Source organism: Bubalus bubalis, chromosome 20 (assembly GCF_019923935.1).
Source record: "Bubalus bubalis isolate 160015118507 breed Murrah chromosome 20, NDDB_SH_1, whole genome shotgun sequence".
Lineage (NCBI taxonomy): Eukaryota > Metazoa > Chordata > Mammalia > Artiodactyla > Bovidae > Bubalus > Bubalus bubalis.
The window spans coordinates 44,864,770-44,880,261 of record NC_059176.1 but is presented as its reverse complement, the minus strand read 5'-3'; the positions used below and the strand labels follow the sequence as shown (position 1 = coordinate 44,880,261).

At 52.1% G+C, this 15,492-nt stretch overlaps 1 protein-coding gene across 6 annotated transcripts in view; it reads right to left on the bottom strand.

Annotated features, from left to right (window-relative positions):
* Positions 1–15,492, bottom strand: part of RASGRF1 (Ras protein specific guanine nucleotide releasing factor 1) — a 102,557-nt gene that overhangs the window by 31,804 nt on the left and 55,261 nt on the right. For all 6 annotated transcript variants that reach the window (XM_044932837.2, XM_044932838.2, XM_025271093.3 and 3 more), the window contains exons 10-16: positions 14,510–14,670; positions 11,528–11,591; positions 9,026–9,162; positions 8,192–8,274; positions 4,422–4,670; positions 2,996–3,369; positions 1,514–1,639 (exon numbers count right to left, since the gene is read on the bottom strand). In XM_044932837.2, coding sequence (XP_044788772.1) covers positions 1,514–1,639; positions 2,996–3,369; positions 4,422–4,670; positions 8,192–8,274; positions 9,026–9,162; positions 11,528–11,591; positions 14,510–14,670 — 1,194 coding nt within the window. The remainder of the gene's footprint in view (positions 1–1,513; positions 1,640–2,995; positions 3,370–4,421; positions 4,671–8,191; positions 8,275–9,025; positions 9,163–11,527; positions 11,592–14,509; positions 14,671–15,492) is intronic.

The following is a 15,492-nucleotide window of genomic DNA, read 5'->3' as shown; positions in this document are numbered from 1 at the left end:
AAAAAAAAATATATGCCCATGGACTTCCCTGGTGGCTCAGTGGTAAAAAATCTGCCTGCCAATGCAGGAGACGCAAGTTTGATCCCTGGGTCAGGAAGATGTCCTGGAGGAGGAAATTGCCTGGGAAATCCCAGGGACAGAGGAGCCCAGTGGGCTACAGTCCATGGGTTGCAAAGAGTCGGGCAAGACTTAGTGACTGAACAACAACACATATATGCCATGGAATATCAATGTAATTAACAATCATTATTTTTTTTAGCAGTAATATTAGTAGAATCTCACTCCAGAAACCTTTAGCTTCTTCTTGGAGAAATCTCTGGTGAGCAATCCATTCTTAGGACAAAGTACTAGTCCTTATGCATTGAGGAGCAAATAATTGATTTTAAAACTCAAGGCTTATTTCTGGAACTTGGCTGTCTGTGAGTTCTGCTTCTGTGTGATGCCCTGGCAGTCTCTCTCTGCTGGTGGGTGACCCTGTGACATACTGGGTCTCCTGAGAAATTGGGGAGTTTGGGGTTCAGGCTGTGCTTTACATGTGCGAGCAGGGGCTCGAGGAGACAGCTGGAGACACAAGGGGCTTCTTTGAGCTTATGCCTCACCTCTGGGTTCCTCAGAGCACCCCCCCTCCCCCACCCCTCATGTGTGGGGAGGTGCTTTAAGGAAACCAGAGACCCAGACGGCCCCCTGAGAGCCCTCCTGGATCTTGAGTCTGAGACTTGGGCCCAGCATCATCACAACCTCCCAGAGACTCTTCCCTTAGATGAAAAACAGGAAGGACCTGGCCCCATTGCCAGGTGTCACATGATTAAAGAGCCAACACAGAGCCTGACATGTAGCAGCAGCTCAAGAAACACCTTCTGGGTCTTCCCTGGTGGTCCAGTTGGTTAGGACTTCACCGTCCAGTCCAGGGGGTGCTGTTTTGATCCTTGATCAGAGAGCTAAGATCCCACATGCCTCAGGGCCAAAAAAACCAAAACATAGAAGATATATTGCAACAAATTCAATGAGGGAGTGAGTGAAAGTTGCTCAGTCGTGTCTGACTCTTTAAGACCCGGTGGACTGCAACCTGTCAGGCTCCTCTGTCCACGGAATTCTCTCTAGGCGAGAATACTGGAGGGGGTAGCCATTCCCTTCTCCAGAGGATCTTCCTGACCCAGGGATTGAACCCAGGTCTCTTGCATTGCAGGAGGATTCTTTACCATCTTGAGTCACCAGAGAAACCAGGATCTTCCATAAGTGAAGCCAAAAGACAGGCCTTCCTGCCCCCCTGGGCGGGGTGGGTTACACAGCCTTTTCTGAGGTCGGTGGAGGGACTGCCGAGAGGAAGAGCACGATTTCCCAGCCAGCGCTGCAGCCCCCGGAGTCGCCCAGCCAGGTTCCTGCACTGGAGTCACTCATAAAACACAAGGCGTGACACCCACTGGTCTCCCTCAGCCTCACCTGCCGCCCTCCCCAACCTGCATCTCACACAACGTCTGGAATCTATTTGAAGTTCTGGGTTGGTGAGCCGCACCTGAGGAGTTTTTGCTTTTGACCGATTTTGGTGTCGTTGGAGATTTGGTGGGGGATGTCTCAGTGTCGCCATCGTCACTCTGGTTTTGATCATTGTCTGACTCTTCCCTCATGGAGACTTCTGAGCCTGGAAGGAAAGACGGAAGCAATTTGAGATTTCTCAAATAATCACTGACTTTTTCAAAAAGATTTTAATATTTTTGGCCTCACCATGTGGCACTCGAGGTCCTTGTTTCCCACCCAGGGATCAAAACCAGGTCCTCTGCATTGGAAGCAGAGAGTCTTAACCCCCAGACCTCTACGGAAGTCCCTAGTCACTTTATTTTCAGCTAAAGTCCATGCTTTATTCAGATTTCTTTTGTTTCTACCCAATGTCCTCTTTGTATTCTAGGATTCCACCTCGGAAACCAAATGACATTTACTTGCCATGTTTCCTGGCTAGGATTCTGCCCTTTGCTCCTGCAGGATGGCCTCTGGGGCTCTCTGGTAGGCTGTCACTTTGGTAACTGACTTTCAGCTGTGTGCATCCCGTTTACTGCACGTGCCACAGTAAATGTCACCTGGTATGGAGGTCCTGGGGGCTTCACCCCTTCCCAGCCATGCCCTCTGTTGGAGGTTCCCCTGTCTTCCCCCTTCTCAACTCAGAGGAGAGAAATTCCAACCGTGTTAAGTTTTTTCCCAAGGCTTGCTCCTTGAAGGCTGGGGCTTCTGCCCAGCCCAGGGTTGAGTATGTGTGCGTGTGTGCGTGTGCATGCATATGTATGCTAACCACTGCAAGGCTGGTGTCACGCAGGATGTGGGCTGACCTAACCCCAGACAGAGCCAGACAACCCTCCAAGGGACACCGTCCTGGCATGTTCGGGTTTCTGAGAGCAGGGAGGGCCCAGCCTGGCCGCCATCACCTGTAGCCGTTGTCTCCACACCCAGCGTTGCAGGTGTGCTGTGCTTCACACTGTTCCCTGAACACATGACACCCTCGCCCCTTAGTCTCTCCCACTCCATTCCACTGGTCTAGAATGTTCTCCCTTCCTCTATATGTGACACATCTAGATCTGACAGGCCCTCCAGGAAGCCTTCTCTGACTCTCCCCAGAGTCTCTTGAGCATCCCTCCAACACAATACATATCAGGAGTCCTGTTTCCATGTCTAGCCTTGCTTCTCAGCCACACTGTGAATCCTAGGGTCAGGAGCTAGGTCTGCTGCCCTCTTCTCTCGCAGGCCCTGACCGAGGCCCGGCCCAGGGCATGTCTGCTGCAGAGGTGGACAGATACAAGGATGCAGGAGGAAGCGGTTACCAGGGCAACGGGACACCTGACGATGGGGGGAACAGTCAGCCACCTTCCTGGGTGCCTCTGCCTGCCTCTCCCCCACCCAGCCTCTGCATGGCCATCGTAATCTGGCTGGACCCCCTCAGCCTACCCCTCCTGCCCCTAGGGAGCCTGGTGGGGCTGGCCAGCACTGCCCTGGCTGGGCATCCACTCACTCTGCTTGCTGAGGGCAGAGGGCTCTTCGGACTTCTCGGTGGCAGCGTCACCCTCGTCTGGGATCTTGTTGGCAAAGCTGCTGGACACGTAGAGCTTGCTGGTGTCCAGTGTGGCTTTGCCGAAGGGCGACATGGCCGAGTACATGCTGGTGTAGCCGTTGGAGCTGCAGCTGAGCGCGGCCAGGTCCAGGGCCTTGCCGCCTGTGATGATGGGGATGTTCAGGGACAGCTTCCGCCGGCGGCTGGGCGATGACGTCTTGGTGATGGACAGGGGTGGCGGCGAGGAGAACTTGCGGGTGGCACGTGGGGACTTGGGTGGGTCCCCGTACAGGAGCTTGTTGTTCTGGCCACTGGCAAACAAGAGTTCCAGTGACCTGCGGGGGTGGGGTGGGGTGGGGGATGAAAACAGACAGTCAGCTCAGTGGAGCCTGACTGCCTGCCCAGGCCGTGGGAGTCCGCTGTCTCTGGTGGGGCTCAACAGGGCAGTGGTGGCTCCTTCATCTTCATGATCCTTGATCCTGGGCGGGTCCTCTGAGCAGGAAGGTCTGAGAGGAGCCCACACCAGAGGGGCCATGTGGTTCAATGGCCAGTGGCCAGGTTTCTATGGGCCCAAGTGTCCCGCTCTGGGGGTGGGGCATGAGCTTTGGTGGGGCAGCGGGTCTGCCTGAAGCTCCCTCTTCACCTCCCTCTGGTCAGTAGCAGCGGCTGATCTGACATCCTGTGGATCCCCCTGACCTGTAGGCTTCTAAGAAAGCTCCCTTTGTCCCCCGCACGGGCCTGGTGTCACCTACACGCTTTGACCTCACCCAGGTCCACACAGTTTATGGACAAGGAAGCTGGGGCTCAGAGACGGGAAATGACTCCTCTGATGTCTCCTGACTCTAAACCCAGTGTCCTTTCCATCCACTTGGGTGCTTGCCCTCTAAAGGCGGAACCACCCCAAGTGTGCAAAAAGGGGCTACGGCCTCTCTTTACAGCAAGATGCTGTAGGTCTAAGCAGAAAAGGGAAAAGATTCTGCCTCTCTCGGACTTTCCTCCCACCCTCCCCCCTTCTTTCCTTGAGTCCACCCTTTGTTTTTTTTCCTTTCTTCAGTGGGGAAGGCGGGGAGAAGGGTGGGCCCTAGGGTTCAAGGAGGTGGCCAAGGGGTGAGGTTAGGGAGGATTCAACATGGTGACTCCCAAACTCTACCCCACCCCTGGAGCTCAGAGGCAGGAGGAGAAAGCTGAGGCCGAGCAGCAGCGTCAGGCAGGCCAGCCCTCTCCCATGTCTTTGCAGAGGGCAGGCTCATTCCTGGGACAGTGCTCACATCCGCCCCTCAGGTTCCAGCCTGAGGCTGAGCTCAGTTTCCCTCTGGGGCCCAGGAGGTCTGTGGATCAGCCCGAGGTGGGGGCGGGTCAGGTGAGGGGGGTGGAGGAGCCTGCCCACCTGGCGGGGATGGCACTGATGGGCTTCCTGTAGATGGTGATGAGCTTGTCCAGGACCACAACGGCAGTGGTGAAGACGCGGTAAGAGTGCAGGAAGGTGTTGAGGAAGTCGATGCTCAGGAAGCGCAGATCAGTCAGTCGCTCCAGTAGGCGCTCCACACTGGCGTACCGGATCTGCAGCACTTTGCAGGAGTTCATGGTTTTGCTGAAGCGAATGTCCACATCGTCACAATACAAGGAAGCGTCGGACCTGAGGAGGGAGGGATGGAGGAGGGATTTGGGTCTGAAGGTGCCTGAGTCCATGGCTATCTCCCCAGCCAGGCCGCACACTCCCTGAGGGCTGGACCATGGCCCACCCATTGCTGTCTCCCCAACACACCAATAATCAAGGATGCAGTGGCTTATGATGGGAACAAGGAAAGCTTTGGAAGACTGAAGTTGTGAAAGAATGGGCTACAACTTCTTTTTCCCAATCATGCCTGATGACCTGACATTATAAAACTCCTAGAAGCACTAGATAAAATATAACAAACTTAAAAATAATATACTGTTTGCACTTCCCTGGCGGTCCAGTGGTTAAGGATCTGCGTGCCAATGCAGGGGACACGGGTTTGATCCCTGGTCCAGGAAGATCCCCCATGCCATGGGGCAACTAAGCCTGTGTACCACAACTGCTGACCCCACGAGTACCTATAGTCTGTGCTTTGCAACAAGAAAAGCCATCGCAATGAGATGCCTGCACACCACAACTAGAGAGTAGCCCCTGCTCGCTGCAACTAGAAAAAGCCCGAGGGCAGTAGTGAAGGCCCAGTGTTCAGTTCAGTTCAGTTCAGTCACTCAGTCGTGTCCGACTCTTTGTGACCCCATGAACTGCAGCACGTCAGGCCTCCCTGTCCGTCACCAACTCCCGGAGTCCACCCAAACCCATGTCCATTGAGTCAGTGATGAAATACAACCATCTCATCCTCTGTCGTCCCCTTCTCCTCCTGCCCTCAATCTTTCCCAGCATCAGGGTCTTTTCAAATGAGTCAGCTCTTCACATCAGGTGGCCAAAGTATTGGAGTTTCAGCTTTAACATCAGTCCTACCAATGAACACCCAGGACTGATCTTCTTTAGGATGGACTGGTTGGATCTCCTTGCAGTCCAAGGGACTCTCAAGAGTCTTCTCCAACACCACAGTTCAAAAGCATCAATTCTTTGGTGCTCAGCTTTCTTTATAGTCCAACTCTCACATCCATACATGACCACTGGAAAAACCATAGCCTTGACTAGATGGACCTTTGTTGACAAAATAATGTCTCTGCTTTTTAATATGCTATCTAGGTTGGTCATAGGACCACCTGATCTGCCTCTTGAGAAACCTGTATGCAGGTCAGGAAGCAACAGTTAGAACTGGACATGGAACAACAGACTGGTTCCAAATAGGAAAAGGAGTACGTCAAGGCTGTATATTGTCACCCTGCTTATTCAACTTCTATGCAGAGTACATCATGAGAAACACTGGGCTGGAAGAAGCACAAGCTGGAATCGAGATTGCCGGGAGAAATATCAATAACCTCAGATATGCAGATGACACCACCCTTATGGCAGAAAGTGAAGAAGAACTAAAGAGCCTCTTGATGGAAGTGAAAGAGGAGAGTGAAAAAGTTGGCTTAAAGCTCAACATTCAGAAAACCAAGATCATGGCATCTGGTCCCATCACTTCATGGCAAATAGATGGGGAAACAGTGGAAACAGTGGCGGACTTTATTTTTCTGGGCTCCAAAATCACTGCAGATGGAGATTGCAGCCATGAAATTAAAAGACACTTACTCCTTGGAAGGCCCAGTGTAGCCCAAACTAAATATAAATAAATAAATTAATGAATAATGTGCTGCCGAGTTCACAAGCTATGAAGAAAATCTGTTCACAAAGCATATTTGGAACCGGATATTCAGAGCAACGTTATTCATCATTGTGGAAAAGAGGAAACAACCCAAATGTCCATCAACTGATGAAAGGATACATAGAATGTGGTTTGTCCATACAATGGAATATTATTCAGCCATAAAAAGGAATGAAATGCTGATATACACTGCAACACGGATGACTTCTGAAAACATGGCAGGTGAAAGAACCCTGTCACAAAAGTCCACGTGTTGCAAGATTTCATTTCTATGAACTTTCCAGAACAGCCAAATCTACAGACACAGAAAGTAGGTTAGTGGTTGCCAGGGGATAGAAACAGGGTGGAACTGGAATGACTACTAATACACATGGGGTTTCTTTTGGGGGTGATGGGAATATTCTGGAATTAGCTGTGATGGTAGTGTGACACTGTGAATACACTGAAACCCACTGGGGTGGGGAGAACTCCTCATAAAGTCATCCAGATGCTTAGAACACCTGGTGTACACCACACTGCCTCGGCTAGCCCCCAGCTGCTGGCGCGCTCGCTCCATCAGGCCTGCCGTGGAAACCGGGTATGTGGGGGGCCCTTCCACACACTTGCTCCACAGTGGTCTGCAGTTCCAGAGTGTGTACTTCAACAGGCAAAGAGGCAGTGGGTCCCCGATGTTTGCTTTGGGCAGGACAATGTCCCCGGGGTGGGTCAGCTGGCTCCTGGTGTCTGTAAGATGGACAGAGCAGGCTGGGGATTCAGAGGTTCAGATGGAGGTGAGAGGGCCAGCAGGCCACCCGTGGTGGGGCGAGCCATGCGGGGGTCAGGTGAGCGGACGCTGGAGGATAAGCAGGCCTGGTGCAGGTCAGGGCTGCACTGCCCAGCGGGGCTCAGGAAGCCGAGTTCAGCAGGAGGACACCCCCTCGTCCCTCCTCCCTGGGGTGCTCAAACCAAAGAAAAAATAGCCATTTAAAAAATAGGGAACTTGATGTATGGCAGAAGCCAACACAATATTGTGAAGCAATTTTCCTTCAATTAAAAAATAAAGAAGTTTGGGGGAAAAATTAAAATGACAAAAAAATAAGGACTTCCTTCGTGGTCCTGTGGCTAAGACTCTTCACTTCCAATGCAGGGGGCCTGGGTTCAATCCCTAATCAGGGAACTAAATTCCACATGCCACAAGTAAGACCCGGTGCAGCCAAATAAACAAAAAATAATTAAAGAAAAAAGCCATCTCCTAAAAAAACAAAAAAAGAATACATAAAGTGTAATTCCTGATATTCTATTTCTAACAGCCTAATTGAATGTGAGAGTTGGACTATAAAGAAGGCTGAGTACGAAAGAATTCATATTTTTGAACTGTGGTGCTAGAGAAGACTCTTGAGAGTCCCTTGGACTGCAAGGAGATCAAACCAGTCAATCAGAAAGGAAATCAACCCTAAATATTCATTGGAAGGACTGATGCTGAAGCTGCAATACTTTGGCCAAGTGATGTGAAGAACCGACTCATTAGAAAAGACCCTGATGCTGGGAAGGATTGAAGGCAGGAGGAGAAGAGGGTGACAGAGGATCAGATAGTTGGATGGCATTGCCAACATGAGTTTTAGCAAACTTGGGGAGATGGTGAAGGACAGGGAAGCCTGGTGTGCTGCGGTCCATAAGGGTTGCAAAGAGTCAGATGACTGAACAATACAAAAATACACATTTTCAAGACAAAAACAACTACAAAAACTAGACCAAAGCCATCAACCAAATAGATGTAAACTCAGAACAAATACATGCCTAGAGCACCCCAGAGGTGCCACTCAGCATCTCCCGAGCCCCCTGAGGTCACCGTGTGACCTTCGGTCTCTGGAGCTCGGCCCAGACCACGTGGGGCTTGGGCACTTACTTGATCATCTGTGGCACCGTGACCTTGGAGTTCTCCTCAAAGGCGTTCATCATCAGCCCGTTGCACCGGATGTTATCCACACACTGGAGTCAGAGAGAGGACTCCCGGTCAGAGCCTCAGTCTCTGTGCTGAGACCCAGGCCTGGCAGGGGCTCTGCTCAGTGAGGGTTCACATGCCCCCACCTGACACAGGGTCGAAGGGCACCATCCAGGCAAGGGCAAGGTCAACACAGAGCATCCTGTGGATTCTGGCCAGAAGTCAAGTCCCCAGCTCAGTGACCTTTTGGGACTTTACTTGACCTACTTGGGCCTTAGTCTTCCTATCTACAAAATGGGTATAATGATTTCTACACCCACTCCCCCGGGGTGTTTGTGAAAGTGAAAGTGTCTCACTCTGGCCATTCTCGGGGTGACCTCTGAGGTCCAACATCAAGGATAGGATCAGATCACAGTGATCTGGGTTCTCTCTCCCTGAAGGCCAGCTCAGTGGGGCCTCCAGCCTCCTCTGTCCTCTGTCCACTGCAGGGCTAATGTGTAGGTTCCAGGCCTCGTACCAGAGATGTGAAAGTAATAAATGCAGGGGACCACAGGGAGCCCAGGAACCTGGGGTCTCAAACCTGCCCTCTGGATGTTCTGGATGCAAGGGGCCCCCTCACCGACAGGAGGCCTAGGTGCCTCTGGGGAGAAGACAGCTAGCGGGGCTCAGCCTTGGATGGGGCTGTCCCTGTTGATACCTGTCTTTCCCATTAGGACCCTGCAGCTGCCCCTTCCTCCAAACAGCGCAGGCATGAAAGAAGGGGACTACCTGCCCTCAGGGAGAGGTGATACCGCTCACCTGGCTGATGTCACTAGTCCATGCCGCCTTCTCCTGTCTGGACGAGGCCACGAGGATGACCGTGAAGGGTGGTGAATCCTTTGGCTCCACCCCAATCTTGAAATCCAAGTGGTCTACATCTTGGCCGGACCCTTTGGCTTCCAGTTGCAAAACACGGAGTTAGCAGGATGAGTGCGGGTCTTTTTTGAGTTGGAAAACAACTGCATGATGCCTGCCTCACCTGGTGGTGAAGGCATGGCATCGCTAGGGCATCGGGCCTCTTGCTAGCTTCAGAACTATATTTTTGTCTTTTCTGGATTCATGCCTTGGTGTATTTTAATTTTTTCCCAAACTTCAAGCTTTTTATTTTGTATTGGAGTATAGCCGATGAACAATATTGTGGTAGTTTCAGGTGAATAGCAAAGGGACTCAGCCATCCATATATACATATCCATTCTCCCTCAAACTCCCCTCCCATCCAGGCTGCCACATAAATTAAGCAGAGTTCCTTGTGCTATACAGGAAGTCCTTGTTGGTTATTCATTTTAAATATAACAGTGTGTACAAAACCTTCCCAAAGTCCCTAACAATCCTGTTCCTCCCAGAAACCGTAAGTTCATATTCTAAGTCAGAACTTTTTGTTCTTTTTGAAGGTGAGGAATCCCCATTTCAAATATGGTAAGACTGAGGCCTAGAGTACAGAGTAGCTTCCAGCCACATAGGGACAGCTCTGATTCCGTGTCGGAATAGCTTTTAGGATTCCCCAGTTGACTCTGCTCTCCTAACCCCAGTGAGGGGCTGAGGTCCCTAGGGAGGATTTTCGTAAGACATTCCCACCCCCGTGCTGGGCAGGGGTTAAGCCAGGCCCTTCTGCTGTGCATCCTGGGCTTCCCTTGTGGCTCAGCTGGTAAAGAATCTGTCTGCAAAGCGGGAGACCTGGGTTCCATCCCTGGGTTAGGAAGATCCCCTGGAGAAGGGAAAGGCTACCCACTCCAGTATTCTGGCCTGGAGAATTCCATGGACTGTATAGTCCATGGGGTCGCAAAGAGTTGGACATGACTGAGTGATTTTCACTTCACTTCACTTTCTGCTCTGCCAAGGTGATCCAGGGGCCAGGTGGAGAACCTTAGATCTTGAGTTGTTAGGGACTGGGCTGGGCATTTATCTCAGCTGAGAGGTCCCCAAAGCCAAAGTAAATCCTGGGTATTTTTATTTCTGCTCTTAACCTGTAGGGCTCCTTGAGCTCTCTTTATTTGGAAAGACTAAGATCATAGTTCAGGGACTCCTTCCAATGCCTCCGCATTCACTGGTCTGAGTGTTGCGGAGGGCCTGCTACAGCTCTGGGCTCTACTTGCCATTTGTGTGGTGACCCGGAGGTGCGATGGTTTCAGCTGCTCGGAAGTGGGGTGTCTGCATGTCAAGTGGGGGTGCTTGGGGCTGTGTCTCTACCTTTCCTGGACTTGGGGACTGATATTTCCACTGAGGTCTGGACCGGCTATGGCCAAGACTGAAGACGATCATGCTGGTAAGAGCCTCGGGTGAACTGCTACAGGTTTATTCTTGCCTTGCGGGGCTGCTTGGCTCCCCTGGGTGGAGGGTCATGAAGGGTGCAGAGCTCAGCTCCATGGGGCTGACCAGGGCGTGCGTGTGTATGTGTGTGGATGAGGCTCCCAGCTCTCAGCAAACCCTGAGCCGAGACCAAGCGGGGACTAGAATCTGAGGTCCTCAGACACAGCCCCCACCATGGAGCCCCGATCTAGAGAAGGGCAGAGATGGCCCATCCAGCTGGTGTACCCCCAGGGCAGGGATCCGGAGCCTCGTTGGGGAGTCATGAAGCAGGGAGACGAGGAGCAACTTGGGTCCAATTGAGAGAAAGCAGTGACCCCACCCCTTAACCCTAAATAACAGGTCCATCCCCCAATTCTGATTCTCCAGGAGACAGAAATCCACAGACAGCCCCATGCCAAGGCTTTCCAGGCACTTGGGCCCCCCGTACCTGGCCCTTCTGGTGTGCTGAGGTCCCCCTCACAGGCTCCCTTCTCCCTGAGTCTTGTTTCCCGTCCTGGGTCCTGGTCTGTCCAGCCTCACTGCAGGGGATGGTCCCCTACGCTCCCTCTGGTGGGAGCACGTGTGTCCCTGAATACCCCACCTGTTTGCACTGGAGGACAGAGCTGGGCCTGGAACATCCCTGGCATCTTCCTGGCTGTCCAGTGAGCAACGGTTCATGCAGCATATGGATGCATTAATGAGGGGTGCTCTCTGACCTGCGGGACCCCAAACCCAAGGGCACCGAGTCCAGGGACCCAAGGAGCTTGGAAGGAACCAGGAAGGGGGTGGAGGTGGTCACCCACTGGGCCAGGGAGCTCCTTCTCTAAAGACTCAGACTGGCCCCTCCAGATCCAGGACAATGACCTCCGAACTTCAGCACCCTCCTCTCCTCCCAAAGCCTGGGCTCCAGCTCTCGGGGTGAGAGTGTGTGATTTGTGTGAGGGCACACTGGCCTGCAGGCGGCCTCGCACTCACCTTCTTCCTCCGTGCTCTCCGGCTCCTCCAGCAAGGTGCAGTCAATGAGGGATATGACTCCGTTCTGAAAAAGAGTGGGGCTACCTTGAACTGGGGGGGAGATGCTCTAGGTTCAGAGTTCCAGAATGTCAGTGCGAGGAGGGACTCTAAAAGTGACAGCCACGCACGTGTATGTGCACATCATAGCCAAGTGGGTATTCTGGTTTTTAAGTTGAAGAATTTTATCTTCATATAAGGAGCCTAGGGACTTCTCTGGTGGTCCAGTGGTTAAGACTTCACCTTCGAATGCAAGGGGTATGGTTCAATCCCTGGTTGGAGAGCTAAGATCCCACATGTCTCTTGGCCAAAAAACCAAAACACAGGTGGCGCTAGTGGTAAAGAACCCGCCTGCCAATGCAGGAGACGTAAGAGACCCAGGTTCAAACCCTGGGTTGGGAAGATCCCTTGGAGAAGGAAGTGGCAACCCACTCCAGTATTCTTGCCTGGAGAATCCCCACGAACAGAGGAACCTGGCACGCTACAGTTCATGGGGTCATAAACAGTCGGACATAACTGAAGTGACTTAGCACACAACAGAAGCAATACTGTAACGAATTCAGTAAAGATTTTAAAAAATGGTCCACATTAAAAAAAATCTTAAAAGAAAATTAAATATTAAAAAGAAGCCCAATGAAGTAGCTCAGTTGGGACTGGCTCAGAGATGCCGTCCCTGAAGAAGGCTAAAGGTTGGGCTGGGGATGGAGAGCTCGCATGTTTGCTTCTTGTCTCACAGCAGCTCCGAGGTATGACCTGGTATCCCCAAGTCTGCAGAAGTTTGAAATCCCTCATCCTAGGCTAACAAAGGCCCAACTTGTCAAAACTATGGTTTTTCCAGTAGTCATGCAGGGATGTGAGAGTTGGACAGGAAGAAGGCTGAGAGCCAAAGAACTGATGCTTTCAAACTGTGGTGCTGGAGAAGACTCTTGAGAGTCCCTTGGACAGCAAGGAGATCAAACAAGTTAATCCTAAAGGAAATCAACTCTGACTATTCGTTGGAAGGACATATGCTGAAGCTGAAGTTTCAATATTTTGGCCACCTGATGCGAAGAGCCAACTCATTGGAAAAGACCCCGATGTTGGGAAAGACTGAGGGCAGGAGGCGAAGGGGGCAACAGAGGATGAGATGGTTGGATGGCATCACCAACTCAATGGACAGGAGTTTGAGCAAACTCTAGGAGATAGTGAAGGACAGGGAAGCCTGGTATGCTGCAGTCCATGGGGTTGCAAAGAATTAGACATTAGTGACTGAGTATGCATGCAAACTGGGGCTTAGTAAGGTCACTCACAGGTAAGTAGCAGGGCTAGAATTTGAGTAGTGCTCAGATTCCACCTTTACCAGTATGCTAAGAGACTTTTAAAACTCAAACAAATAAACAACTCCCCAAACCAAAATAAGATAAAATGAACAAACACAAAGGCATGCGCTTTCAGATTGAAAAGCTGCCTTCAAGTCTCCGATCCAAACCACCCCTACTGACTCCCACCTGCTAGAGGAACCATTCCTCCAGTCTGGACAGAGATCTTCCTAAAAGAAACTCCAGAGCTAATAAATAATGAATGCTTTCCTTGACACACAATTTGGTTGAAACTGGAGTATTCCATGTTTGTAAATTAATTTCCCCCTGTGCAGCCGACCAACTAATTTGTCGACATGTTAACATAAGCAGTAGGTTCCCCGAAGCCATTGCTTGATCTATTAGCGCTGCAGGAGGCTATGGGCTAGGCGTCCAGGGTCTGGAAGAATGGTTTCCCTGATGTTCTACTTTAATTAAGGGCTCCTTCTGGCCCTCTCCAGGCCACAGCATGTTCAGACTTGAAATCTGCTGAAGCGAGCCTTCATGGGGATGAACACAGTTTGGGGAGGCTGTCGCTACAGAGGCAGGGGCATCACAGCTCTCAGAGCAGGTCTATGGGCACCTCCCTGCATCTGTGCATGCCTCTGGTGAGGACAGCCACCTTTATTTCAAAGCAGATGAGAAAGTGAGGTGCGGACCAGCGTGGGAAGTGTCCCGGCTCACACAGTGTAAGAGACAGGAGTGGGATCAAATCCTGAGCTCTCAGCAGAGGGATAAGCCATGTGCCATGTTGGGGAGTGGTAGCTTCTGCCTGGGGTGCTGGGGGGGTGGTGAGTGCCCAAAGGCGTTAGGAACGGATGCTGTCTGAACTCCTTTTTGGTTGGAAATGAGAAAAAGGCTCTGGGTGCTGCTCTGCCTCAGCCAGATGTGACCATCCTCCACTGGCCCCTCACATACACCCACAGGACTTTTAAGGGCTTATCTGGGGACTTTCCTGGTAGTCCAGTGGTAAAGAATCCTGCCTGCCAATGAAGGAGACATGGGTCCAATCCCTGGTCCAGGAAGATCGTACATGCTTCGGAGCAACAAAGCCCGTGCACCACAGCTACTAAGCCTGTGCTTTAGACCCCAGGACTCACAACTGCAGAGCCCATATGCTGCAATTACTGAAGCCTGCGGGCCCTGGAGTCTGTGCTCTGCAGCAAGAGAAGCCACTGCAATGAGAAGGCCAGGCACTGCAACCAGAGAGCAGCCCCCACTTGCCAAAACTAAGAAAAGCCCATTCTCAACAACAAAGACCCAGCACAGCCAAAAATAAAGAAATTAAAAATAAATAAATAAAAATTTAAGAAAGAGCTTCTCTGAACCCTCTGGCTCCTCTGTCCCAGCTCCCAGCTGTGGGGGCGCCTTTGGGCATCTTCGAACTCACTTTCCCATTTCCCATGACTTCTACAGTAGAAAACCCATGAATGGTTCGCTCATTCCAAGCTTCCAGTTGGACCAGTCAGCGTGTGTGTGTGTGTACATTCGAGCGTGTCTGACATCCCTGCCCACTGTCTGGGCCCTGGTTGGGGTCGGTCAGGACCCCCAGGTCAGTGTAGTGTCTGATCTCCAGCCCCAGCAGCTCCCCAGCCCTGGCCATCCTTACCTTAGTCAGGTGAAGCTTTCCACCAGAGCCTCTGGTGCAGATGATCAGGTGCTTAGAAAACAGGAAGCACTGCCTCTCGCCCTCCTTCTTCAGGGAAAGGGACCCCAGGCGCCCCCTGGTGATCTTGCCCTTCTCGGACATGGGCACCTGGATGAGGGACCCTGTGGATGGAGGAGAGACCCTGAGTCCATCTCCCAGGACAACCTATGCCTCTGAGCCAGCTTTGAAGCTGCATGTGGGTGGCGATGCCAGTGGCCATGGCAGTGGGACAAGGTGACCCTGGCTCCTGGTAGCAGACAGGTGACTCAGACAACCCCTCCAGCCCCTCCTTGGGGCCACATGGTGGGGTTCCGGGGGGCGGGTAATAACGAGAGAAACTCCATGCCAGAACTTTGACCCACCCAGCCAGGGCCAGGGCCTTAGAAAGCAAAGGAACCCTGAAGGACATGGCCCCTAGGGTGAGAATGCAGGACTAGGCTGGGGCCTGGGGGTGGCAGGAGACTGAAGAAGTGGGGAGCTGGCTGTGGCCTAGAGAGATTGATAAGACACACTAAGCCCCTGCTGCCACATGCAGCCACTGTAGACATGACCAATTGATCACAGCGTGTTCTGCTGCAGAGTCCAATGCCACTTCCCCGGGAAGCCCTCCCTGATTCCCCCTAGTCCCGCTCTGGGCCACCACTCTGCCTCCTGCCCACATTCATCACTGCACGGACCCCCTTCCCTGTATCCTGAGCCCCTTACCCTTGCACATTCAGCTCTGGAGGGAGGGGCAGATTCTCTGGGCATCCCTGGAGACCTGAGCTGGACTGGCATGAATAGGGCAGACATCCATGGGGGTTGTGAGACAGAATAAATGAGAAAGGGCTTGTTGGGCTCCCTGTCTGATCTCCAGGTCCAGCCTAGCCCCTCAGTTTGTGCACAGCACAGCTCAGGGGAGTGGGTCACAGGCTAGGCTGGCTCTGGGGTCAGCAGGTCCCGGG